General features: G+C 32.5%; 1 protein-coding gene across 4 annotated transcripts; it reads right to left on the reverse strand.

The window, feature by feature from the left end:
* Positions 1 to 806: 806 nt before the first annotated feature.
* On the reverse strand, positions 807 to 20,328 carry LOC105337422 (uncharacterized). 4 transcript variants are annotated; one of them, XM_066070476.1, is made up of 17 exons: positions 18,389 to 18,794; positions 18,062 to 18,229; positions 16,552 to 16,676; positions 16,209 to 16,360; positions 15,692 to 15,903; positions 15,447 to 15,539; positions 14,623 to 14,933; positions 14,444 to 14,453; positions 13,093 to 13,198; positions 12,720 to 12,855; positions 12,330 to 12,507; positions 11,334 to 11,420; positions 11,073 to 11,203; positions 10,801 to 10,921; positions 10,497 to 10,564; positions 10,217 to 10,303; positions 807 to 3,360 (listed from the first exon to the last, which is right to left on the reverse strand). In XM_066070476.1, coding segments are annotated over exons 9-14 (651 nt in total). In that variant the 5' UTR covers positions 13,095 to 13,198; positions 14,444 to 14,453; positions 14,623 to 14,933; positions 15,447 to 15,539; positions 15,692 to 15,903; positions 16,209 to 16,360; positions 16,552 to 16,676; positions 18,062 to 18,229; positions 18,389 to 18,794; the 3' UTR covers positions 807 to 3,360; positions 10,217 to 10,303; positions 10,497 to 10,564; positions 10,801 to 10,804. The 4 variants fall into 4 exon arrangements, with proteins under 4 accessions (XP_065926548.1, XP_065926549.1, XP_065926547.1 ...); XM_066070477.1 differs by lacking the exons at positions 16,209 to 16,360; positions 16,552 to 16,676 and adding an exon at positions 12,131 to 12,173 and having other exon boundaries at positions 18,389 to 20,327; XM_066070475.1 differs by lacking the exon at positions 10,217 to 10,303 and having other exon boundaries at positions 12,720 to 13,198; positions 18,389 to 20,328.
* Between the last annotated feature and the right edge of the window lie 5,994 nt (positions 20,329 to 26,322).

Raw genomic sequence — 26,322 nt, forward strand, 5'->3', positions numbered from 1 at the left:
TTGAAACAACGTTGTTTCAACGTTGAAATGCCCGCTGGGGACAAGCCTAATAGGCATCTTGTCAGATCTATAATGGATAGTGGTGGTTTTTCAATTTTGTTTATTCAATCGAATCTGATAACCCCTTTTTGGCAAAATTCGAGGGGGGGGGGGAGGGGGGGGGGGAGGTCCGGACCCCCCCCCCCCCCCCCCCCCGGGATCCGCGCATGATATCGCTATGCGTAATTAAAAATTGCACACTTGGAGAGAGAGAGTTGAAATCGAAAAACTTATTCTTATGAATTATTTACTGGAGAAAATCACCTTTTAAAAGTTTATGCAGTAAGTATCGATTAAATTATTATTCAAGCGTTATGCTAACAAAGACATAAATTATGTAGGAAACTAAAACAGAGTATTTCTAGTATTTATTGAGGAAAATAGAATGACACCAATTGATATATCTTGCAAAAATCGCATCTTTAACACGTAAAATTCTCTATGACTAATAGTAAGTAACCAACTGAGTGAGAATTAAACGTCTTTTCATGAACATTTAAAATAATTTCGCGCGTGCAGTGCCAACTAACGTTTATAATGATACCCCATAAATGATCATGTTTTTCTGATGTGTCGTTTCTCTTTAGATTCCGAGTTCAATTTTTTGTCAACAAATTCTTGCGTGCTACCAAATAACAGATACAAAATAATAAATTTAATCATCACGATCTTAAATACAGCGTTTTGTTAAATAAATTATTTGTTATACATGTACATATAACTAATATATTATTTTGGATGACGTACAGGGAGGTCTGCCTTTGTAACATATCACACACAGGGAGGTCTGTCCTTATAGATGTGTGTTAAATTTGTTATACTAACAATCTACTTATTTCAGATCCCGTACAGGAAGGTCTGCCTTTGTTAAATGTCTTTTATATGTTATGCATAAAATCCTCTTATTTCAGATCACGTACAGGAAGGTTTGTCTTTCTAATGTTTCTACGATATGTAATACATAAACTCCACTTATTTCAGATCACGTACAAGGAGGTCTGCCTATATATTGTGTTAACTATATGTTATATATAAAATCAACTTGTTTCAGATCACGTACAAGGAGGTCTGCCATTGTAACATGTCTTTTATATGTTATACATAAAATCCACTTATTTCAGATCACGAACAGGGAGGTCTGCCTATATATTGTGTTAACTATATGTTATACATAAAATCCACTTATTTCAGATTACGTACAAGGAGGTCTGCCTTTGTAACATGTCTTTTATATGTTATACATAAAATCCACTTATTTCACATCATTGACGGAGAGGTCTCTCTGTAATGTGGCTTGTAGTAACTATAACTGCTGAAACATTAGTTCTGCCAGCAATCTATTTTTGCCCTCCTGATGCTGGATTATTTTAATTGAAATTAATAAAGTGGCTTGTTAAAATCATCAGAATAAAAATATGGTAACAATAGTGACTATTTCATTTTATGTGTATCAAGTTAATATTTGGGTGATGTCGAATTTTCAACTGCAATAATGCCATTTTAAATAAATATGTCTTATTTACATCTGGATTGTAGATATCAAGAACATCATTTACACTGCAATTGATTATTTTGCGAATCATGTTGGTAAAATGTTGAATCTAAATAAAACAAGTGAAAAGCTGTCAATGTGACACCAAACCGGGTTTTCTTTTATGTGAACTTTATCCATAATCCATGTCAACCCATATCCAGTGAAATGGTGTACCCCTATATGCAATATTTTGCCAAAAAGTGACAAAGTTCAAAAGCTGGTATTTTTTTCATAAATTATCAGAAATCAAAATCCTAGCAATATGCACACCTCTGATATACCCTATGTACAATTGATCTGCAAAAGAACAACTTCCTATCTTGAAATCTGTAGGAGGAGTTATACATACAATGAGGGTACCCTATATGCAATATTTTGCCAAAAGTGACTAAGTTCAAAAGCTGGTATTTTTTTCATAAATTATCAGAAATCAAAATCCTAGCAATATGCACACCTCTGATATACCCTATGTACAATTGATCTGCAAAAGAACAACTTCCTATCTTGAAATCTGTAGGAGGAGTTATACATGCAATGAGGGTACCCTATATGCAATATTTTGCCAAAAGTGACTAAGTTCAAATGCTAGTATTTTTTTCATAAATTATCGGAAATCAAAATCCTAGCAATATGCACACCTCTGATATATGTACAATTGATCTGCAAAACAATTACTTCCTATCTTGAAAACTTTAGGAGGGTTATCCGTACAATGAGGGTACCCTATATGCAATATTTTGCCAAAAAGTGACTAAATTCAAAAGCTGGTATTTTTTTTCATAAATTATCAGAAATCAACATCCTAGCAATATGCACACCTCTGATATAGGTACAATTATTCTGCAAAAGAACAACTTCCTATCTTGAAATCTGTAGGAGTAGTTATCCGTACAATGAGGGTACCCTATATGCAATATTTTGCCAAAAAATGACTAAGTTCAAAAGCTGGTAATTTTTTCATAAATTATCAGAAATCAAAATCCTAGCAATATGCACACCTCTGATATATATACAATTAATCTGCAAAACAACAACTTCCTATATTGAAAACTGTAGGAGGAGTTATCCGTACAATGAGGGTACCCTTTTGGCAGCCGCCCGCCCGTCCGCCCGACCGCCCGCCATTTTCACCATTTTAATAACCGGATTTTTCCTTCGGAAAACCCGGTTAAAAAACATTATGTTTGTAAATTTTACTTCACAAATGACCTAACATTTATTTCACCAAATGCAATATCCAATATCCAGGTAGCGTAGTGGACAATGCACTCGCTTTTCACCGCTGCGACCCGAGTTCGATCCCCGTGATCGACAGAGGTTGTATGTGATAGGGTATGGCGGTCGCCCGCTTGGACACGTGGGTTCTCTCCGGGTACTCCGGCTTCTTCCCACACCAATTACCCACTCGCGCTAACATCCGTGCCAAAGAGAGATATTAATATAAGTTGTAAAATTTGTTTATCAATCGTTGTAAAATAAATAAAGTTCAGTTCAATATCCAGGAAAGCAAATATTTTTCAAAATAACATAACATGGAATAAAAATCATAATAAAGAAAAATCCATCCAAGTTAAATTTGCTTCATGCAATTAATTATGTTGATCACGCAGAAAATTTAATATACATTTATGTATCATACAGAAATTAGGACAAACCATTTCCTCTGAAAGAACCATAATAGACTTCTGCCTCTCCATTTGTTTTCTTTTATGTCCACTATTTTTTCCTCCAAATATATTCAATCGTAAAGAGGGTTTTTTCCGACTTGCCACTGATCTGAGTAGCTCCTTATCAACATATAAAAATAAAGTGCGCACATCAGCGAACACAAAATATGCAACTAGAAGTACTGTGAGCAAGCTCACAAAGAAAGTATATTAATAACTTGGAAAGTAATGGAAGTACCATGGTATTTTTCTTAATGTGACCTTGAACTTGCACATTAAAGAACCAAAACTTAAGGTCATGACATATTTACATGAACAGGGCTGCGTTCAAGATCGTAGCTGCTAGCCTAGCCGCTAGGTCGTAGATATCTACATGTAGGTCTATTGAACGGACCGCTAGGTTAGCTGCTAGGTCTCAGATTTGAAGTTGGAAATATTCAACTAAAGACTAATTACATTGACATTATTTGTTAATTTCAAGCGGAAATATATATGTAAAAATTCATTATAACTTAAAGAATGAACAAAATATCACTAAGTATATAGATTTCAAGTTTATTACAAAGTGGTTACCAAGGTTGCCATCTTGAATTTGATACTTACATGTAGCATAAAATATTTAGGCTAGGAATATCTACGTAGCGGCTAGGCTAGCTTACTGTTCAACTACGTAGCCCTAGGTAGCAGCTACGATCTTGAACGCAGCCGTGCAGTCACTTTCCTTTTATAAGAGATATGGCTTACTCATGTAAACAGGAATTATGCATTTTTTAACATTGACCTTGAACTTGCATAACTGACCCTGAGTCATGATCATGACAACTCATTAGGTCATAAGCAATCTTTATGTGTAATATGAACTTCCAATGTTCTCCATAAGAAAGGTATAAATCAGAACATTTTCTTTAAATGACCTTGAACTTGACCAAATGAGTTTATCAAGTTATAAGCAATTTTTGTGTGAAGTAAGAAATTCCAATGTTTCTTTTTAAGAAAGATATTGACTGGACATGATTGTACTGACAGATGGACAGATGGATGGATGGACAAAGAGACAGACGGACAAAGTGATTCCTATATACCCCCTCAAACCTTGTTTGCAGAGGTATAATTATATCTAAAGAGCTGATTAAATTACCGGTACATACAAAAATGACATTCACATGCAGAGCTCAATATGTAACATGTGCAAACAAGAGGCCCATGGGCTACATCGCTCACCTGAGGAACAATAGGTATGATAAAATCAGCTTAATGGAGTCATAATACTACAAACAATCTGGACAATGTACAATAATACATGTAGATCCTGTATAAATAAAATCCATTTTTCCCCCTGGATATTCTTATGTTTATAATCATTAGTCCCTTTTCTAACAGGATGATTTTTTAGTCATATCACATGTTGAGTATTGCAGTCCTCAAAAAGATCCCTTACAATTGTTTATATATGGGATATTAAGCTACTTAAACACTGAACCTTCTTGTGAGGCCAAAAAATTGTCCTGGAGCCAAAGTCTTAACAATTATAAAGAATCATCCGGCTGATTAGTTTCTGAGAAGAAGATTTTCAAAGATTTACTCTATATATTCCTATGTAAAACTTCGACCCTCCATTGTGCCCCATCCTACCCCCAGGGATCATGATTTTCACAACTTTGAATCTGCACTACCTGAGGATGCTTCCACACAAGTTTCAGCTTTCCTGGCTGATTAGTTTCTGAGAAGAAGATTTTTAAAGATTTACTATATATTCCAATGTAAAACGTTAACATCCCCCAATGTGGCCTCACCCTACCCCCAGGGGTCATGATTTTCACAACTTTGCATCTACACTGCCTGAGGATACTTCCACACAAGTTTCAGCTTTCCTGGCTGATTAGTTTCTGAGAAGAAGATTTTTAAACATTTACTCTATATATTCCTATGTAAAACTTCGATCCTCCATTGTGCCCCACCCTACCCCCAGGGATCATGATTTTCAAAACTTTGAATCTACACTACCTGAGGATGCTTCCACACAAGTTTCAGCTTTTCTGGCTGATTAGTTTCTGAGAAGAAGATTTTTAAAGATGTACTCTTTATATTCCTATGTAAAACTTCGACCCCCCATTGTGGCCCCACACTACCCCCGGGGGTCATCATTTTCACAACTTTGAATCTACATTACCTGAGGATACTTCCACACAAGTTTCAGCTTTCCTGGCTGATTAGTTTCTGAGAAGAAGATTTTTAAAGATTTACTCTATATATTCCTATGTAAAACATCGACCCCCCATTTTGGCCCCACCCTACATCCAGGGGTCATGAATTTCACAACTTTAAATCTACACTACCTGAGGATGCTTCCACACAAGTTTCAGCTTTCCTGGCTGATTAGTTTCTGAGAAGAAGATTTTTAAAGATTTACTCTATATATTCCTATGTAAAACTTCGACCCCCAATTGTGGCCCCACCCTACCCCCGGGGGTCATGATTTTCACAACTTGAGTCTACACTACCTGAGGATGCTTCCACACAAGTTTCAGCTTTCCTGGCTTTCTGGTTCTTGAGAAGAAGATTTTTGAAAATTTCTCAAAATGTTTCATTAATTTCTAATTATCTCCCCTTGAATGAGTGTGGCCCTTAATTTTCACAACTTTGAATCCCCTTTGCCTAAGGATGATTTGTGCCAAGTTTGGGTGAAATTGGCCTACTAGTTCTTGAGAAGATATTGAAAATGTGAAAAGTTTTAGGACAGACGGACAGACAGACAGACGGACACACGGACGACAGACAAAATGTGATCAGAATAGCTCACTTGAGATTTCAGCTCAGGTGAGCTAAAAACCCACGGGATCCTAACATCCAGACATGTCTTAAACTTGTTAAAACCCGACACTCTTAATGAAGCATTTGGTCAATTGCTTATATGTCATAGTTAGACAAGAGTGTTTCGGCGGTATTACTAGCACATGTCATTTTTGAATTGTAATAAGGCCCGCCTCGTCAGGAGTTCACCTTATGCATAAACCAATTAATGTCTTTGAACTTCATTTGGTTTTAATTTGAATCTAATAATTAGATTACCTATATGTTTGTGTTTACTGTATGCAACCATAGGAGGTGTTGTGAATAATTTTTTGCATACTTCGTCATGTTGTATGTTATCCAAATATTTCATAAGTCATATCCTTAACCTTTTAATACATGGGTTTAATTTGTTCACCAAAACGTTCGGCACAGTCTTTTTAGTGTTTTTCTTCTTTTGTTTATTGAAAAGATCCATTCTATTTGCAGAAAGAGTTTCTTGCCTAATAGGTTCAATTTCTGATTGTTTATAACCTCTTTTTTTCGAGATGGGTTTTGAAATCTTTGAAAATATTTAGTAATACAGCTTGATCGCCAGTCTTTCTCAGAATCTAAACCAGTTGCAATTCTTTGATTGAAGAAATTACTAAAACATACCTGGCAGAGTTAATTATCGAGAAAGAGCATGTTTACATGTAACATGGAATCAAATATCTACAGGGTTTATATACATTCTCATTATACTAAGTTGCATTAGTTTTTATCCCCCAAAATGATGAACAAGTATATAATGTAGTCATAAACAAGAGGCCCATGGGGCCACATCGCTCACCTGAGTAACAATGGGCGTTCAAAAGATATTGTGCCATATGGTCCCTCGGTAGTAGAATAACAAATCAAAGTACTGAAGTACTGAGGGGAGTTGATTTTATCGATTATCATTTATTTTAAAATCAACTTTTTTTGCATGGCAATTAGTTTCTAGTCTGTACTTGAATAACTCACTTTCTTATATAAGAATTTTTAGACGTTTACGACAAGAATTTCGAGAAACCCCATATGAATCATGATGTGTAATATTTAAAGATAGATTTCAAACTATGTATTGTATAAGTTATCGAAACAATTCTTAAAATCGTATGGATCCAAGCACTATTGATATTGAACTCTAGTCTCGTTCAACCAGACGCTCGGCTGTCTCCGTTAATCGCCGATAAGCAAGAGAGACTCTCTCCGGTGCCGAGCGTCTGGTTGAACGAGACTTTATTACACTCTGGCGTAGGAACACACGAGACTACAAAAATATCTAAATTGTTCGTATTATATAAAATCTGACTATTTTCAAAGTGTTTATAGATAAGTTTCCTTGAAAAACAATGCTTCAGCAAACGTTACATCGAATTTTTCTCTTATTTTCAAGAACTAAGTCTTGTCAGCGGCGATGATTTGAGCTTAGGTTCAAACACTGTTTCACTTTCGGTTTGCTAGAGTAACTGCATAGGAGAGTTGATTAAAATCAACTCCCAAAAATAAATATTGTAAAGTATTCGAATTTTACACTTATTTTAGCATACACGAAATCTCTGACATTGTACCTTCATAAAATACTATATTTTACCAGAATAAGAAAATCATACGCAAGATATGAAACTAAACATTTGGTAGGGGTACACTGTTAAGTTGTTAACTTCCAATTCCCTATATTTTCGTTCTGCCCCCCCCCCCCCCCCACACACACTTTGTAAAGCGATCAAAATATACGAGAGCATAAAGGTACATTTTTTTTCATCAACTACTTACTAGTTATTGTATTAAAAAATATATATAGTTATTGTATTTTATTTAAAAAATCCTACATGTATAGATGTGAAGGAGAAAATTGTACCTCAATGTGCTCAATTCCTCAAATTAAAAACGTTTGAAAATTTAATTTGTCTTCTCCATTATAATTTTATGACTGTTATTTACCTCGCGTACAAACCACGATAATTTTCCGCTGTGATATTTTCTTAGGAATAGCGATAATCACTTTATTCCCGCAACAGAAATGTGTCAGAACTATGGAAACTGTTTTAAAGATGTCGTTTTTATTTACTCGTGTCTGAAAAACCATCAAAATTGATGTAGATTTCACATTATTTATTGTATAAAGAGGGGGCCCCAGAGAGTAGGTATATACAGAATATCATTGTTTTGTTTTGTTTGTACAAGTATTTAACATACTCTAATTCATATAGAATTTCTAATGTTCAACCAAAATTTCAGCGTCAATCGTAGAATTATAAGCAAGATACAGAGCTCACAGTTCGCCTAGGTTTGAGTCATATTTTGTTCACATGAGTTTATTACATTCAGCTTAAGATTTTTAACTTGGTATATCCTATTCAGCATTTAAAATGGAAAAAAAGAATGGCCTAAGATTTTCAATTCTTTTATTCATTGAAGACCAGTTCACTGGTATTTGAGGTTCAAAATCAGTTCATACAAATGTACACAAACACAGTCAAAGATCACATGTAGAGTAAGACTAAAAAGGACGAAAAAAGGTTAAGTTTACAATACAATAAGTTGTTAAAGTTGGTTTCTGGAAGAACATACTTTGAAAATTTTCTTAATAAATATTGACAATTTTTTTACTTTTTAATCTTTAGTTTTTAAGATAGAATTTTGAGCAAATCTCTGTATCTTGCTTATAATTCGAAGCTGAACACTCAAATATGGTTAGTAAATAGAAATTGTAAACAATTAAACACACGAAACATGCACTATGACAAATAAAGAACACAATCTATTTTTTCGAAATGAATCTTATATATATACATGTATATACCTACATATTTCCGTCAGTGATATCAAACTCTATTTAAACTGAATAAACTCGAGAAAATGCCGAGCATCTCAACAAAACCTATTACATTAATCTACCATTATGCAAAAGATAATGCCGAATTACCGATAGAATGAATTGTATTTCAGTACTTTTTTGATACATCATATTTTGCTTAATTTGCGCAGGTAAACAGTTAACTGTTTGATTTACCGAAGTTTCTGTTTGATTTGATACGTAAAAATCACGAAATACAGACGATAGGTTACAAAGCATAAATAATGAAAACGAAACGAAAATCAGAACAAGCTAACACCAACGTCATGTGTGAAAACCGTCAACGCATTGAAATATTTAGCCTCAATTTACTTCACAAAATCGGCACCAATATATTTTGCATGTTTCAAAATTTTCCCTTCATACACGAACTGTTGCACAACAAGCAAATTCATCATAGTCAGATCGACCCTTTTTCGTATAATGTCATGGCTGCTTTAAACAAAGAACCTCGTTTTAGAAGTATGGAATACGAGTCATGGTAAAATGGGTATGCAAACCCGGGCCGTGGCAAAATAAAAGCCGGGGCAGATCAACAATCGTCAATTCCAAATTTGCATTATTTTGCAGCAATATTTACAGCGAAAGAAATATACTGGTCCATCTAATATCCTGAAATTTTAATGAGATTGGTAGATTAATTACTGCCAATCTTTTGTTTTGCCCATGCCAAGTCTTGCCTACCTATTTTACCAGATGCCGAACCCGAAGCTATTAAACTGATTGAAACACGCCTTTCTTTTATTATTATTTTCGTAATAACTCAGATTTGAAACAGAATTAGCCCTTAATTTTTGCAATTTATATTTTCCTTCCCATAAGGATAATTTATGCTTAACTACGTTGAATTGGACTCAGTAGTTCTTGAGAAGATTTAAAAAAATGCACCCCCCTTTTTCTACAGTTTCAAGGTTTTCTCCGCTTTGAATACAGATCGGACTTTTATTTCTGCAATTTATATTCGCCCTCCCATAAGGATGCTTTGTGCCAAGTTTGGTTGAAATTGGATAAGCGGTTTTAGAGAAGAAGTTCAAAATGTAAAAAGTTTACAGACGGACGGACAGACAGACGGACGACGGACAAAATGTGATCAGAATAGCTCACCTGAGCTTTCAGCTCAGGTGAGCTAAAAATTATTAAAACAGTGGTGACTACTCTGAAAATCAATCTTAATTAAATATTGCAAAAACAAAACACTCTAAAAAATACCACATAAAATGCATACTGTATGTGGTGTATATTCCAGTATAAAATAGCTTACATGAAATCATATAATAAAGATTTTGTTCATAGATATTGTACCTCCAGTTCTCATGAATCATCGTCTTTTGTAGAAGGGTTTCACCAAGTGAATTGAAATTTTTTTTTGCTTGCCTTGGGTTTAACTAACTGGAGGTAATTAAAAGAAAACATGCCACAAACATAAATAATGTCATAATACTGAACTAAAAAAAAATTACCTTGTCTTTATTCTCGCTTAAATATTATATATTAAGTCTTTACAGCTGAAATTGTTAAACTATCAAAAATAGTAAAAACAATCATAGTATTGTTACAGTACATATTATTTATGTATACATACCACAAGATTCAAGTGCCCATCTGCTGGAGATAGGCTCCAATAATTACATCATATTCATCCAACTGGATCTAGTAATAAGTTTCAACAACATGCGAGTTAAGTGCATAAAATATTAAACAGCTAGGGCTATTCTAACACCATCCTGAAAAGTTAAGCAACACTGAGGGGTGCCAGTTCATTAATATTCAAAATGGCTGTTTCCAATTAATTTATCAATCAAGGACTTTACCGATTTAAGAGCAACATTAACCTCATTATTGTTTTGTGAAAAATCCTTTTTTATTCTTGATTTTTTTATGCTCACATTTTTAAGTCATATTTTGAAGGCAGCTGCCTTCAACAATTGCTGTCATAGTTGATGTTGGTATCCTCATGACTTTGTCTGTCTCTGCCTCTGCTATAGCTCCTATGTAGGAGTCCATCACCTAAAACAAAATTGTCATAAAGTGAAATCATAATTGCAATTCATCTTAAGTTATTATAAGGAATTGTTACAATTTCAATTTATTTTCTGTTTGTTAAATATAGTCATTATATCAGTAATCCATATTTAAAAGTACCGGTACATATATTTACCTGATCAGTCAACCAGTTCTTTCCCTTCAAAGAAATAATATCCTCATCAGTAAGGTTAATGTCTGCGCATATCGCAATTATATATCTTGTTTTTTCAGACTGGCTCCAGATTCTTTTGAGTTCTGTCTCCACTAAAATAAAATATTTGCATTTTATTTCAATTTGTTTTTAACAGCTTTATAACATTTCCTCCATATTAAATTAAACCTAATTTTTCTCTATAATGTAAATATCTGATCCCATAATCTGAAGTAAGACTACCTTGAATGTCATCTTTCACGACAGTAGTTAATTCTGACTTTTCTTCTACTTCAAATGTATCATGTATTTGAAGATTTGTCATTTTCCCTGCAAATATAAAAAAAACTAAGATCATTGCAGAAAGAAATTACATGACCCGCTACTGTTGGTTACTGTAGATTTCTAATTAAATGTGAGGAGTTAATATCTGCGTAAAATCGCGGGAAGCACATCTCACTGATTTTAAAATATCACTTTAAAAATTTATTTTACAGACAGTTGTAACTAGAAAAATGACCAGTCAGGAAGGGCCCCGCTATGACCATTAATATAGAAAAGTGAAAAAAAAACTTGGTAAATAAAATATGAAAATTATAAGTAACAACTGTATTTTTAAAATTTCAAGATAATTCCTGAATGTCCAAAAACTCTCTAAATAGTAACCTTGTACCTGCATAAAACAGGGATAACCTCATGTCTTATAAAATAACTAAATTAAATGTGTATTTAAAAAAGATTTAAACAGGTGTTTTATAAAATGCAAGCCTTCAGTGAATGCAAATACATTGTATCACCCAGGGTTGACCTCAACTTCAAAACAAACATCAGTTGCAGACAAAGGTGTTCATTAATCTTCATATAACAGATAGAGATAAGCCTCTAAATTTTCTGCAGCAGGCAAGATAATTAATCTCAGGGGATTAATTCTTCTGCTCTCTCATCCTTTTCTTCTAAATTTACAATAAGATTTTTTTTTCAAAAATGACAGAATGGGGTTATTATCTGATTACCTGTTAAAATTAACAGCATTAACTTACTTGGTTTGTTCTTCAGAAACCTTGGGATTTTTGAAGAATAAGCCTTGAAACAATCAATATTTCTTGTATTATATTCTATGTACATAAGAAAACAAAAACAAAACAGGTTTATAATACTAGTATTTATAAATTTCAAAGTTATCATACGTCTTTTTGAGAGAGAGAGAGAGAGAGAGAGAGAGAGAGAGAGATTTCTGACCTGGTTTAATGGCTGTCCGGGAAGACTTGAGTAAATAACACATTAATAAGATTGGACAATGATTTGTCACTTGTGTTTGCAAGATAATCTTGCTTAAGCTTAGAAGTTGTCTTTCAAGACCATTTGATGTTGTTACTCTTATGTTGAACATGTTCAACCTGAACAAGGACACCCATCGCTAAAGGAAAAATATATTATTGTAATTAATACATATACCGGTACAAATTAAATATTGTATTGTTTGTAATTGACATATATATAAGTTAAAATTTGAAAATTTTGAAATCTTTATCTCTTTTTAATATAGTATATTCCTCAGCATAATGTAATTAAGTAATTCAACTTAATCAGCAATATATTGAGTATGTAATTCAGCATATTCATCGAAACCTTGTGATGAGCCAACCACACACGATCAAACCACTGCTGCAACTTGAGTTTGTTTTTCCAAATAGTTCTGCATTTCAGTGCATCTACACGCTTCTGAAACTGGCTTTCAGTTTTTGCTTTAGCAATTTCTCTTAACCTACATATCATATACAAATATGTAAACCATGATAGTTAGATTAACAATTAACAATATGTTTAATGTATTGTTCAATGCTATCAGTATTAAACTAGTTATTTAAGATTGTATATTCATTTCCATCAAATTGAGAATGATCAGAACAGACTCTTAGCATTATTATGTAGATCAAGTTACTTAGGCTTGTTTTTATTATTAATTTTTTTTTACTTCAGGTGTACACAAATATGTATTTACATAGAAAGAATTTCATCCTTGTACTCAGCACAGCCATTGGATTGTGTTTTCAGCTACCTATCCCAGGCTTGTTCTCTGTAAAAGTCACAGAGGTAAACATGACATCCTGAAAAATTAAAAGATACAACATGTAATTTGATTTTTTTCAACCTTTGGTCTAAATTAAATGCTACATCAATATGATGATGTCAGGATTGAGAAGCTTTGAAGTCACAAAATTATTTCAAATAAAACATAAGAAAATCAAACAAATGCAACAGTACATATATATGTGTACATACAACAATCAAAAATATACAGGTACAGACACATTTATCCATATTGTATGATATTTGGCACAAGTATATTTGGATTATAACATATATATATTCATCTCGACGTGTAAATTCCATGAAAATAAGAAACAATAAATGGATAATAATTTAAGAGAAATTGTACTTTTACCTTAGGAAACAAATGCTCTTATAATCGGTAATTTGGATCAAAATTATTATGATTGTATAGCATTGAAATTAACTTGCAATGTCGTAACGAATAAACCTACATGAAAACTATATTTCCTTAAAATTATAAGCTTTAGATCTGACTATTCAATTGAGACATTCAAAAAAAATTATTTCATTATTTATACAAATTTATCCAACACCAATTTTTAAACAAACCTTTACATGTAATACACAGTGTAAGTAGTGAAATGATGAATTGGGATAACAAAGTGAAAACAATTCAATGCTAAATTTAAGCAGCCTGAGTTTTAACTGCAGACGATAGAGGTTAAAATCATGAGGAATTAGAATATACAATATATGTATTTATTTTCATAATAATGAAGTCTGAATAATGATTTATGCTGCACTGTAATCATAACATGAATATGAGAGCACACACAACAGAAATACCATGAAATGATGGTGGCCTATTTAAAGCAACTTACCAATACTTTTGTTTGCAACTTAAACTGTAGAAATATGGATAACTATGACAGACACACACTCATAACTATTTTTACTAGACACTCATGTTTAGATATTATTGTACATAATACATGTATATCACAAAATGACGTTCGTGGTATATTGGAGAATAATGTCCGCGGCATCTCTTTGATCTCGGCAATAACTGTAGTAGAATGTAAAATAAATTCTATATACTGATAATAATGCTAATGATATATAGGTAAATATAAAAATTTCATGTTTGATGAAATCTGATTAATACACCTAGTAGCTTTATACAGGTGATTTGAAATGAAACTGAAAATGTGGTGAAACAGTGAATGAGGAAATCATAGCACCAACAGCACCAATGTATGGGTAAAGGAGCACACAAAAAAGCCCACACTCTTACTTACCAAAATTGTGCTGTAATAAATAATGTTTTTGTTCAAAATATGCATGCAATACATGTATATCATTCAATTTGATTAAAAAAGAATTTAACATGTACATAATGAAAATCATTAAGAATATGTTAAACATATTTTTCTTTACTTGGGATTTTAACTTCATGAAATTCATTTAATGTTGATACCTGTGAAAGTTTCCTCTAAAGCACCTATCTCTGACTGATCAAAATCAGTCATGAAAACTTGTGGATTCCAGTTTCTGTTCCACTTCTTCAAATACTAAAGACCCCTCTTGATTGAAGCTTTTGTTTCATCTGCAGTTATGAAGCATCCCACAGTAGAGTAGCCAACATTAGTGTTAACGCACACAAAAAAGCCTGGCAAGTTAAACTTTGTTGTTTTGTATGTGGCATCCAGCAGACATATTTCTTGGCCATACATTTTCAGAATTCTTTTTTGACTTTCTGTTTGTCCAACAAATAGAAATTCTTTTGTTCTGCAATATTTCAATTTAGAAATAGTTTAAGGAGTCTATATCTTATTATTAAAATAAACAAAATACTAATTTGCAAATATAGAATCCCATGGTAATAAATTTCTATTAATTTATCATAGGTACTAGAACACATGTTATATGTTTTAGTTTGATATATTTAAACATTTAGCCATTGGCTACTATTTATAGCGTATAACCTGTAGAACAGGTATTTAAGTTAAGCATGATTTTCACTCACTCGAAGGCTTTTCTTTGCCACATTTACACAATTCCCACCCACCCACTTATCTAGTGACATTTAAAAATCGAAGGACTGTGCACTATAAAATGTAAATTGTTTTATTTCAGAAAGAAGTTTGAAGAATCTTTATATGTACATTGTATTAGTACATGTAAATAAATGTAGCAAATAAGCGCTTCCTTCACTAATCATGTGTTTTGTTATTATTGTAAATAATTTATGTTCGGTTGAGTGGAACGAATAAGAACATAAACAGCATATATGTAGCATACCCTGATATGTCAAGATGAAAGCTGTCTTTTTCATTTGATGCTTTAAGATTGTCAATAATTATTTTCAAATTCTCCTTATCATTATTGGAAAACCTGAAATGTAAAATACATTATACACAAGGACATGTAAACCAATATACAATGTATACTCACTGAAAAATTATCACCAATATCAGTTTGGTTGATTTTGATATATATCTTTAGTAATTCTACATAAAAAATAATTATTCAACTTTAAAAGATACCGTGTCTGTCCCTTGTTATACTCCATAATATTCCTTATATATTTATCCAAAGGAAAGAAGTGCCGGTTTTCTTCATCAGTCATTTTCAGTTCCTTCCTGCTGAATGACTTGATGTGTCGCTTCATTTCAGAAATTTTTGTCACACCTTCATTCATCAGACACAAGATTTTTTCTTTGACAGTATTATCAACTGGCAAACAAATGCCTGCAAGCTATCAAAAGAAAACATACCATATTTAATTTTTTATGTGCACATAATATTTATATTTAATACAGTGATATAAATCTCATCAGTTAGACATTGTGTTTTTATCACCCTTATATTATTTGTAGTTCAAGCACTGATGCCTTATGACCTAAATCAGAAGTTTTTTTACTTATTTTCATAAACTTGAGAATGAATAACCAATTTAGAAAATGTTAGTCGATGATCAGTTTGACTAAGTGATAACAGGGTAGCATATCCCTATTTATAGGGTCATTTTTAACTATAATTTGGTATTCATTTTATATCAACCTGTCCTGTCAAATGATTTCTGTGGCTCTCCTTTTCTGGATAAAGTAGATGAAATTCAATTTATCCCTGCTCACTTCATTGTTTTCTGATAGAGCCCGTTTTAATTTTTTGCCTGATTTTTTTCTTTTCCATGAAGAATCATTACCAAGAATCTGTTTAAGTGAAGGAAAACATATGCATATTTTCATATCTTAAAAGTAATAACTATTATACATATAACCCAACCCATAACCCATAATTGTACAGTGAATGTAAGTTAGGTTCTAATAATTGTTTACTTTTTTAAAAATTATATTTGTATAATGATTAATCAACGACATTGTTTACACTATTAGAACTCTACCTTATAATCAGGAAATTTACAAATCTTTTTCATGTAAATTCTTCCTGGACAATTCATTTTTTTGTGTTTTCAACATGTGTCCTTGTTTTTTGGGTGTACTGATGATCTTGATCAGTTTCTAGATTCTTTTAAAAGAAATACAATGTATATAATTTAAATACATGTGTAACAAGGGTATTTGTTGAGTGTCAAAGAATCAAACAAACGCCTGTTCAGGTTCTGGGCATCTCTAGTATTTATTGGTATAAAAAGTAAAAAAATAAATAGCCCTACAATAAATCACAACAATACAAATATACGGCATAAAAATAGTACTATATAAACAAGTTGCGTTAAAGGGGAATATAGAGCTAAAACGAATACCATAAATCAGTATTCGAATATTCGTGAGTGCTATTCGATTCATATTCGAATATTCGTAGACGTCATAGACAATGTATTAAGCATATATGATAGTTTGTATTACTAAGTGGGTGTATGTGTTGACGGCTTAAACATGTCAGTTCGAAGTTGACACTTAATGCATGCATGAGTATCCATTGAATTGGGTGCGCATTTAATATTTATGCAAATAATAATATACTGATTTTTTTTTTAAAATTTCCATCAACTACAATCAAAAGATTTATTACTTCTTTAATAATATACTGCAGTCCTGACTCCTGTATGAGAGCGATACGTAACTTCGTAAGTCAGTCCAAATATTTCCGCCATGTTTTATATATAGTATTAAAAAGAAAACTGATAAGTTGAACGCTCATAACTCCGGAAATGTTCTGTTAATTTAAAAAAAAAAAACAAATTATATCGAGGTATCTTTTAAAAAAAAAATTCGATATTAACTCTCCGTAGCCAAGACTCGTTCAAACAGTTAAGTAATTTTTTTCTTCAGCGTCTGACATGAATTGAAAAATCCAGAATGTTTGTCTCCGTTCGATGTAAACCCTGCTTTTACTTTCAAGGTAAACAAGCATCGCGGAAGAGTCTATTACTGGGTTAAGTAATAGACTCTACCAAGCATGGCAGTCATAGATGGCTTTATCTTTACTTTCGTTCCGAGTAAAATGAAATAACACGATCTGCATAGTTTACAGTACTTGATATGGGTGTTTAACATGTGATCGAATATTCGAATCCTAAATATACATTCGAATATTAGAAATTATCTATTCATTCGCGAATATTCGAACATTCGTTTCAGCTCTAGGGGAATAACTCTTTACATCAATCCTCCTTTATATATGAATTATGTTATGCATTCATATCTTAAAATAGGTTTACAATGACATTGATTTATTAATTTAACAATTAATAAATCTGTAACTCCTACACATGTAATATGTAACAAGAGGAAGGCAACATTAGGGATCAGCTGACCTTGATTTGTACCTGGAACCCAGTAAATGGGAGTAATGCTGTAAAATTTCATGCATAAAGAATATAATTCAACATAACACTAAATTATTTCAATTCAGTCAAAATAGTATGCCTAAGTGAAAAATTGTGATACCTTTTCCATTTATTCTCTTCTTTATTGCCGCATTCCTACCAGTGCCAAAATGGCACTCCCTCACATCATATCCAAGTAAAATACTAGTAAATGGCATGCCACTGTAGGGTATTTGGATACCCTCTTCCCGCTTCATATCCTCCCAGTGCACTTTGTGATTTATATTGCCTAAAGACAGAAGTAAATAAGAGCTATGATCAGGTGATATTAATCGACTCAGCATTTCAAAATTATTTTTCATAGTGGCCATTAAGCATCGTAGTAAGTTATTTGTATAAATACAAGATAATTACAACAAGTGACAGTTTTGACATTCATTATACTTACCACCGTGATCAGAACTAAATCCTTATTGTGAATTTTGTGACTGATTGGATCTCGAATTCGGTTACAAGTCTTTCGGCCTCCTCCACTGTGTTTCAGGTAATAAATACTTATTGTTTTGTTGGTACACGCCGTATCAAATGCGGAAATGTTTATCTCTTTTTATTCAAAACTCCGAACAACTTTTGACAAAGTTTTGGAAAACCGAGCATGAAAAATCCGATTATCGAACCCGATGTATATAAAAAGAGGCATTCCGAACGACGACCTTGAACTAGCAATCGACCGATTTTAACTTGTTTACCGCTCTATCTTATTTGTGTTGCTAAAACGCGGAACGGAAAACGGAACGGAAAGTGGAACGGAATTTAACGGAAATTCATCGCTTAAATGTGGTATAGATTGGACACAAACTTTCACTTTGTAACATTTATTCATATCTTATGAATGATTATAATAATTACATGTATCAAAAGGTTGCTTAATTATTTGATATCATTCCTGCGAATGTATATCAACTAAATCATTGCTTATTTTGAATGATTATTATCAAAAGGTTGCTTAATTTTTAGACGGGGGCTCTTTGAGCCTCCTTTATTGCTACCGGTCAGCATCTTTGATATCATTCCTGCGAATGTCTATCAAGTATCAACTAAATCATTGTTTAAGGACACACAAGATGTTCCTCAATTTTATAAGGACACACAAGACGTTCCTCAATTTCATATAATTTTCCTTGATTATTATTCCTTATTCATTAACATTTAAACCTCTTAATTCCCAAAAATTCAGGGTACATTACCAGGCTATTTTCAGAGCTAAAATATGTAGAAATTTCCTTAATATAGCAGACAAAATGCATTTGAATACTTATAAATAAAGTCATAGTATAAATTTTCAATTGAACACTTCATATCTAAATAAAGAAAGTATCATATGACATGAAAGTATGATTATGGAATTACTTAGGTGAAATATTCACCGGCATTGCGGGGATAGGAAAAATAGAAAAAAATGGAAGATGAATGGTCGCGTCTGACCTTAATAAAGTACGAAACGGAGAAATGAAATGTACATACATTGTGATTAAATAAGCTATTAAGATAACTTTTTGATAATTTTCTTTTTTTAATATTATTGGAAAAATAGTGTAGGGCAGTTGGTTGAAGCGTTTGGCTGTGTTTTTCATGACTTTGAAACTTATTTCGGATTTTATACTTATTTTTTTAAAAATTCAAACATGATGTACCCTCATCCACATTGAATTTTTAGTGATCCATACTATTTAAAAAATGTATTAATAGCATTATTGATATCAATAACATGACCGACGAACAACATCCACTATCATTGTTACGAGGTTTTGCTGCAACATCTGTTTGCTCACGTTTTCGTCTCGCTATTTTATAGATTAGTAATCGAAAATAGAATCAATTCATGGATCACTAACGCTCTAGATGTACTGCAAAGTCTCCTTAAAATTCTTTTAACATCGGCGTTCGTTTACCTAAGTGATTGTAAATTCCTGCAACTTAATCGGGTGCCTGTAAAGTGCGAAACGAAATCGAAACGAAACGAAACGAAATCGAACGAAATGAAACGAAACCAATCGAAACGAAACGAAACCAAGTTTTAAGGCATCTCTCTCTCTCTCTCTCTCTCTCTCTCTCTCTCTCTCTCTCTCTCTCTCTAAACGTCTGAATATCACTTAATGAAACAAATTAGAAACATTAAATGGTATAGTAATGTACATCAGTTATTTACATAATTATATAATTTTTGCAAATTTCGGATAATCGGCTCAAAAATTTACAGCGGCAATCTGAAACATACATGTAGTTATATTTTATGGTTCAAAAATGTATTTCAATGAATTTATTTTCACTTTTATTTAGTCAAAATTGATATTAGTTTTGTTTAAATTCAATTTCGTTTCGTTTCGATTTTTGGTTTCGTTTCGTTTGGTTTCGTTTGGTTTCGATTGGTTTCGTTTCGTGTCGATTGGATTCGTTTCGTTTCGTTCGATTTCGTTTCGTTTCGTTTCGATTTCGTTTCGCACTTTACAGGCGCCCAACTTTAATCCAAATAAAGAGCTGGATATGTTGTTAAGTTTGATAAACTGGAACTATAGTCTCTCCCAAGATATCCTGAATTCAGATTTTGCTTAATTGTTTGATATTTAGAAATACTTCAGGGTTCAAAAGAGGTTCATTCGAAAGTATGAAAAATTTTCTGTTAGCTTATCAGGTTTTAATACAATGCTAAAAATGTGTTCTCCTTTCAATCCATTCATTACTTTCCAAATGGAAGCTGAATACTATGATACTAGTAAATGTAAATAACAACAAACTGTGTGGAATTAGCAACGACACACTGCAGCTATTTAATATTTGGCATATTTTACAAATACAGGGGGCGTTTCAAAACAGATGATCTGGACTCGGGACAGAGTATATCAAACGCCATACTTTATTGTCATACCGATCTAATTTTAAGCTCATTTTGCATGCATGTTCAGTAAATATAAGCAGTAAGTCAAAAATAGGTCATTTCTGAGCTAAAAAAAAAAGAACAAAGAGAAAAAAATAAACACTTAAAAAATCTATACAGATATTGCATATTGTCAAATCATTCAATTGGAAAATGGGAAATTACACACCTAAAAACAGGGACCAGGGGCACGGATACAACGTATGTAATTAGAATGCAAAAAGAAAATTAAGAAAATTATGAACCAGGAAAAAAAATGAAATTCAGATATTAACAAGGTACCAAAAGATCAATGTATTTTGACCAAATCAAACATAAATTACGTTTTGACAGCTAGACAGATCAATTCTCAACAAACGTTAAGAACGGTTTAAGGTGGAAGCAAATCTAAGTATTTTGTAAGAATTTCTTAAAATCTAGAAATCTTATAATTCTCTCTCTCTCTCTCCCTCCCTCCCTCTCTCTCTCTCTCTCTCTCTCTCTCTCTCTCTCTCTCTCTCTCTCTCTCTCTCTCTTTCTCTTTCAAATTCTTGTTATAGTTGATAACTTAATAACATGACAATGATGCAAGGCATGTGTAATTTTTGCTAGCTGCGCTCGCCACAACGGTAGCACCGTAAAACATATTACCAAGTAGAAATTTATTTCTGTCTAATTCGTCCCTCAAACGAAAGAAATCATATATGTCTATGTGGATTTTGTATTGCAGCAAGCCCGGATGATAACGTTGAAAAATTGCGCGATGTATTCCGAGTGTATTCCGAATGGAGAAAAGATGTAATTAAAATATTCCCTACTGTAAATCACCGTAAGGAATCTGTTTCTGTTCCTGTGAAATTTTCCGAGTGAAAGATGATAATGTGTCAATAAAATTATCTTGGAAATTACCCCTTTCAACTATTTCAATTGCACTTCTTTCACAGGTATGTGTATTTTTTATTAAAAATCGTCCAAATGTGCAGCAAAATAATTGTAAATAAATTTCTGAGAAAATAAACTTGAATATGGATAACAGTTTTAACAATATTAAAAATACATAGAGTATATCGTTTAAGCTTGTTTAACACATCTATCAAGTTAATAACATTATATAATAATTACCGTATTCCATTCCGTTCCGTTTTCCTTTCCGCGTTTTAGCAACACCCTACTTTCTGTGCCACTTTTTGACATTTTTTAAACTTGTTGCAAACAACGGAGTAACAACAATGCAAAGTTTCCTGCAATGCTCCTGCGAGCATATTTAGTTTCTGCTGCAAATTTGCAGAAATTAACGCTACATTTTGTGTGGCAACATCGTAGCTATAGCTATCAGCAGCCAGCAGGAATGTTTTGCAGTTTACTTGCTGCGCATGATAAAGTCTAAAGGCACTAAATGTTGTCTTGGTGTCAAAATAACTGACTCCTTAAGCTACGTTATTCGACATTTCTAGGTTACCTTACAGTTCCACAGTATATATAGTTATAACAAATGTAGGACATACCTTTTAACCGAAAGTCGAAAATTTCCTGGTTGCCTTAAATCACGGGCCCTGGAAGTTATTGTAAATATATTGCATGTGCATGTATAAAAAATAACTTCCAGGGCCCGTGCCTTAAATGACCTATTCGGGATACATTCATAACCTTAGTAGTTATCGTTCGTAACACTAGTTTGAGCAGGTATAGCGTAACCAGTATAAACAAATGGTTGATATAAACGGGGTTTTTTTGTCTTGTTTAATCGGTTATTAATGTAAATTGTGCAATTCAAGGATTCTGTTATACTAAAATACAAAAAAAAAAAAACAACAAAAAACAACCCTAAACAGTAGGGAGATTAGACGAGCGCGCTTTAAGTAACTGTACCATATTCCAAGCACATACCATGGGTTTGGAAAGTGAATTGGGAGGGGGACTAATAAAAAAACTCGACAAACCAAAATATTTAAAAAAAAAAAAGAAAAATTTTTTTTTACAACTTCTCAAATCGTGAAAATTCTAACCCGTGTGTGTGGGTGGGGGTGGGGGTTGGGGGTGTAGTGTACTTTACTGTACTGCATACCGTAAATCATAACATCATTTTCTTCTTTTCACGAATTCACAATTTATTTACTTGCTCCGAAAAAGATTGGGGGGGGGGGGGGGTACTTCATGTTTAATCACTATTCTATATGTAAATTTAGTAAAAAAATATTTGGTGCAAGAAGAAGTTGGGAGGGTAGCCCCTCTCATTAATGCCACGCGCCTGCCATGCATCTACCAATAAATAATGCAGTTGCTGGCGGTGAAGTGCGTGGTTTCAGAAGAGCGCTGCTGATACATGTACATTGTATTAAACAGGTCTAGGCAACCTCCGTTTTTGGAGGATAGATTTTATCCTCCAAAATTGGAGGATAGATGTTTGCGCCCCCTGGTGGATCTTTTCAGATGAAGGGCAATTAACTTTGTTTTTACAAAGGGAGTTAACTATGAATAAAATATAATTATTATACAATAAAAATATCACCTTATTTAGCTATTAATAATTGTATTTATTGATAATATTTAAGTTTAAATAATTGCAGGGCTGATTTTAAAGAAAAATATCATATGTGAAGACTCTCACATTTTTTTCAATATTCAGGATAATTGATATCTATAAATGGTATCATTTTGATTCATAAAATTTAACAATATCTTTTTGTGTGAAGGGATTAAATTTAAATGATACTTAATAACCTGTGAATTAATTAGAATAAGAGCTACAAAGTTCCTGAGGTATATACAAACATATACTTTGTACATGTAGAATATAGCAGATCAAGATATCTATTATGTGTCTCTAAACGTGAAGGAACTCATTAATGTTTTAATGAGGAATAAACATCACTTTTTTGTGGTTTTTATTAAATGAAACAGATGTAAATAGTCTATGTCATTTGTTTAACTGAACACAGGAAGTACAAACTTTCAAAGCATATCATGAAAATACTATACATTGAATTTCAAATCGCCGCATACAATCATTAGTTTATTACCTTAACTTTAATTCCCATATGGTCTGGTGCTTGCATTTTCTCATTAAAGATATGCACGAAGCCTTTGAAATATACCCATGCTATCCTCCAAAAATGGAGGATAATTTCACCCACAATGCAAAGTGACTTTCCATATACTGTATGGTAAAAATCAGCAGCTATCTTGAAATTGAGCTATCCTCCAAAAACGGAGGTTGCCTTGACCTGTTAAACAGAGAAGTGGACATGCAAAGCAATCCTAAAGTTGTCTGTCCACCTCTCAAAAGAGAATATTTCAATCTATCAGTAGGTCGAAGTACAAAGATAGGCATTATACCTACGTATGAATGTATCTGCACTGATCATTGGCGGACCTTACTATACTTCATCTTGGTGGATTTCATTTGAATAAATGAATGACTATAATTTCAATTTCATCATCATGGGAATTTAAGAGATAACGGATAAAAACATCTGCAAACTAGCCTTCGCAAATTTTTTCGCATACACCGCTTGCAATCATGTTTTCATTTAAAGTTGCGTTCATATTTTGATCGACAACTTTCTCGTTTATATCTATATATAGAGTTAATTACATTCTTAATTTTCCATGAATGGTTTATTCCCTAAATTGGTGTTTGCTATAGATGGTACGTGAATAAAGTACAATCTGTTATACAATGGACACTGAGATGAATGATACAAGTAATAAAGGTACTAACATTATATAAGTAAAACAAACAAACTACAAAAAATGTGTTTAAGCTGTCTCCTCAAAGACTTACAAGAAAAAGGATCTCTTATTTTAAACCAAAGACAAATTCAAATTTCGATGAAATCTATATTTTATAGCACTGAGCTCTATTTTCAATGCTATCATTCCTCTTAACCCTATAATACCGGTATCTATTTTATACAACAAATCTGTTTTGTTGAGAAATTCAAATAATTGTCATCGATTAAACATCCTGCATGGCAGGTACAGCTGCCTGAATTGATGGCCGTCGGTGCCTGGTAAGTTATAATACCCACTGCGTACATATACATACATTTTTTTTTCATGAGAGCATGGCATTTTGAACGAATGCATCTCAACAGGCTAGCGCAAACATACATTTTGAAAGAGTGTGCGGGAGGGGGTGGAAGAGCAGACTGAGCAAAAATCAAGACGAAAAACAACTAACAAATTTAATTAATCACTGCACAATTATCAAAATCCCAGTCTTTGAAGTTAGCGGGAGGGGGGGGGGGGTCTCGTATATATGTATCTTTGAATTTAGTTTTTTTTTTTAAACGCATAATTATATATATATTTAATTCCCTTAAGCCTACACTGTTTTTGTGCTGTCCTCAGAAAAATAATAGGGACAGTTCGTTAAGAATTTATATTTCTATATTTGATTTCCATAGAAAAAAGTTGATTTTCAACTCCAGCCCTTTCTAATACATATACATGTATTTATAACATCTTTCATTTTTGCGTTCAAGTGGGTTCATTTTATCAGAGAAATATAAATATGATAAATAATAATAAAAACATGTACAAGTTGAATTAAAATTCTGTATAGGTTTGTTTAAAAATCTAGGATAAAAAAGATAAGGAGTGCAATTTCCTAGCGACAGAGTTTGGAGTCATCCAGTCCGGTTAGGAACGATCACTCCGCCCATCATCAAATATAACCTTAGACTAGTCGTTCAAACTATGATATTTACATTTACCAAATATGATTCCCTCTATTTCTTACGGAAACTTAATTATTGCTCATTATTAGCTCTCATCATAGTAGCGTTGATACATGTAGTAGAAGAAAACTACAGGGCCCGCTAATGCGGGTTTTGTATTTTTTTTCAGCAATGTCGCCACCTTCATAACCCGCACGAATCACCAAAGAAAGCATTTTATTGTGTGAAAATATAAACATGTCATGTATATCAAGATATATATATATATATATATATATATATATATATATATATATATATATATATATATATATATATATATATATATATATATATATATATATATATTCTGTAATAATTATTTATCATTTAAACTATATTCATGTACTATATTTATTATCAATAACCCGATGCTAATAATCGAAGTTTTATTATGATTTAAAATGTGAGTTACATTTAGAACATGACTGGTTCATTTAGATAATGAATATCGAATATCTGGACCTTGATAAGAAAAGAAAATAGGACCTTGGTAAGGAAAGAAAATTGATAAAATTAAATATATATAATAATCACAATGCGTTTAAAAAAAAACTAAATCAACGTGTTATTTCCCCTTGTATAGTTACGAGACGAACAATCATTCAAAATAAAGTCACATATTTCAGATGTCCTCCACACCCAGTCTACACCGGATGTACTTTATTTTCTGAAAGTTATCACATATATTAATTAACTATATAAACTAGAGTCTCTCCATTCTGGTTTCCTGAATCTCTCACAACT

The sequence above is a fragment of the Magallana gigas genome, chromosome 9, assembly GCF_963853765.1.
Source record: "Magallana gigas chromosome 9, xbMagGiga1.1, whole genome shotgun sequence".
Taxonomy (NCBI): domain Eukaryota; kingdom Metazoa; phylum Mollusca; class Bivalvia; order Ostreida; family Ostreidae; genus Magallana; species Magallana gigas.

What these genes read in the sequence shown, in the direction of transcription:
- LOC105337422 (XM_066070475.1), bottom strand. Translation starts at nt 12,866, where the DNA reads ATGATATGTAGGTTAAGAGAAATTGCTAAAGCAAAAACTGAAAGCCAG. An exon ending in CGTGAAAGATGACATTCAAG is followed by an intron (nt 11,204 to 11,333) that starts GTAGTCTTACTT and finishes ATTTTATTTTAG; the next exon opens with TGGAGACAGAACTCAAAAGA. An exon ending in AGAACTGGTTGACTGATCAG is followed by an intron (nt 10,922 to 11,072) that starts GTAAATATATGT and finishes ATTTTGTTTTAG; the next exon opens with GTGATGGACTCCTACATAGG.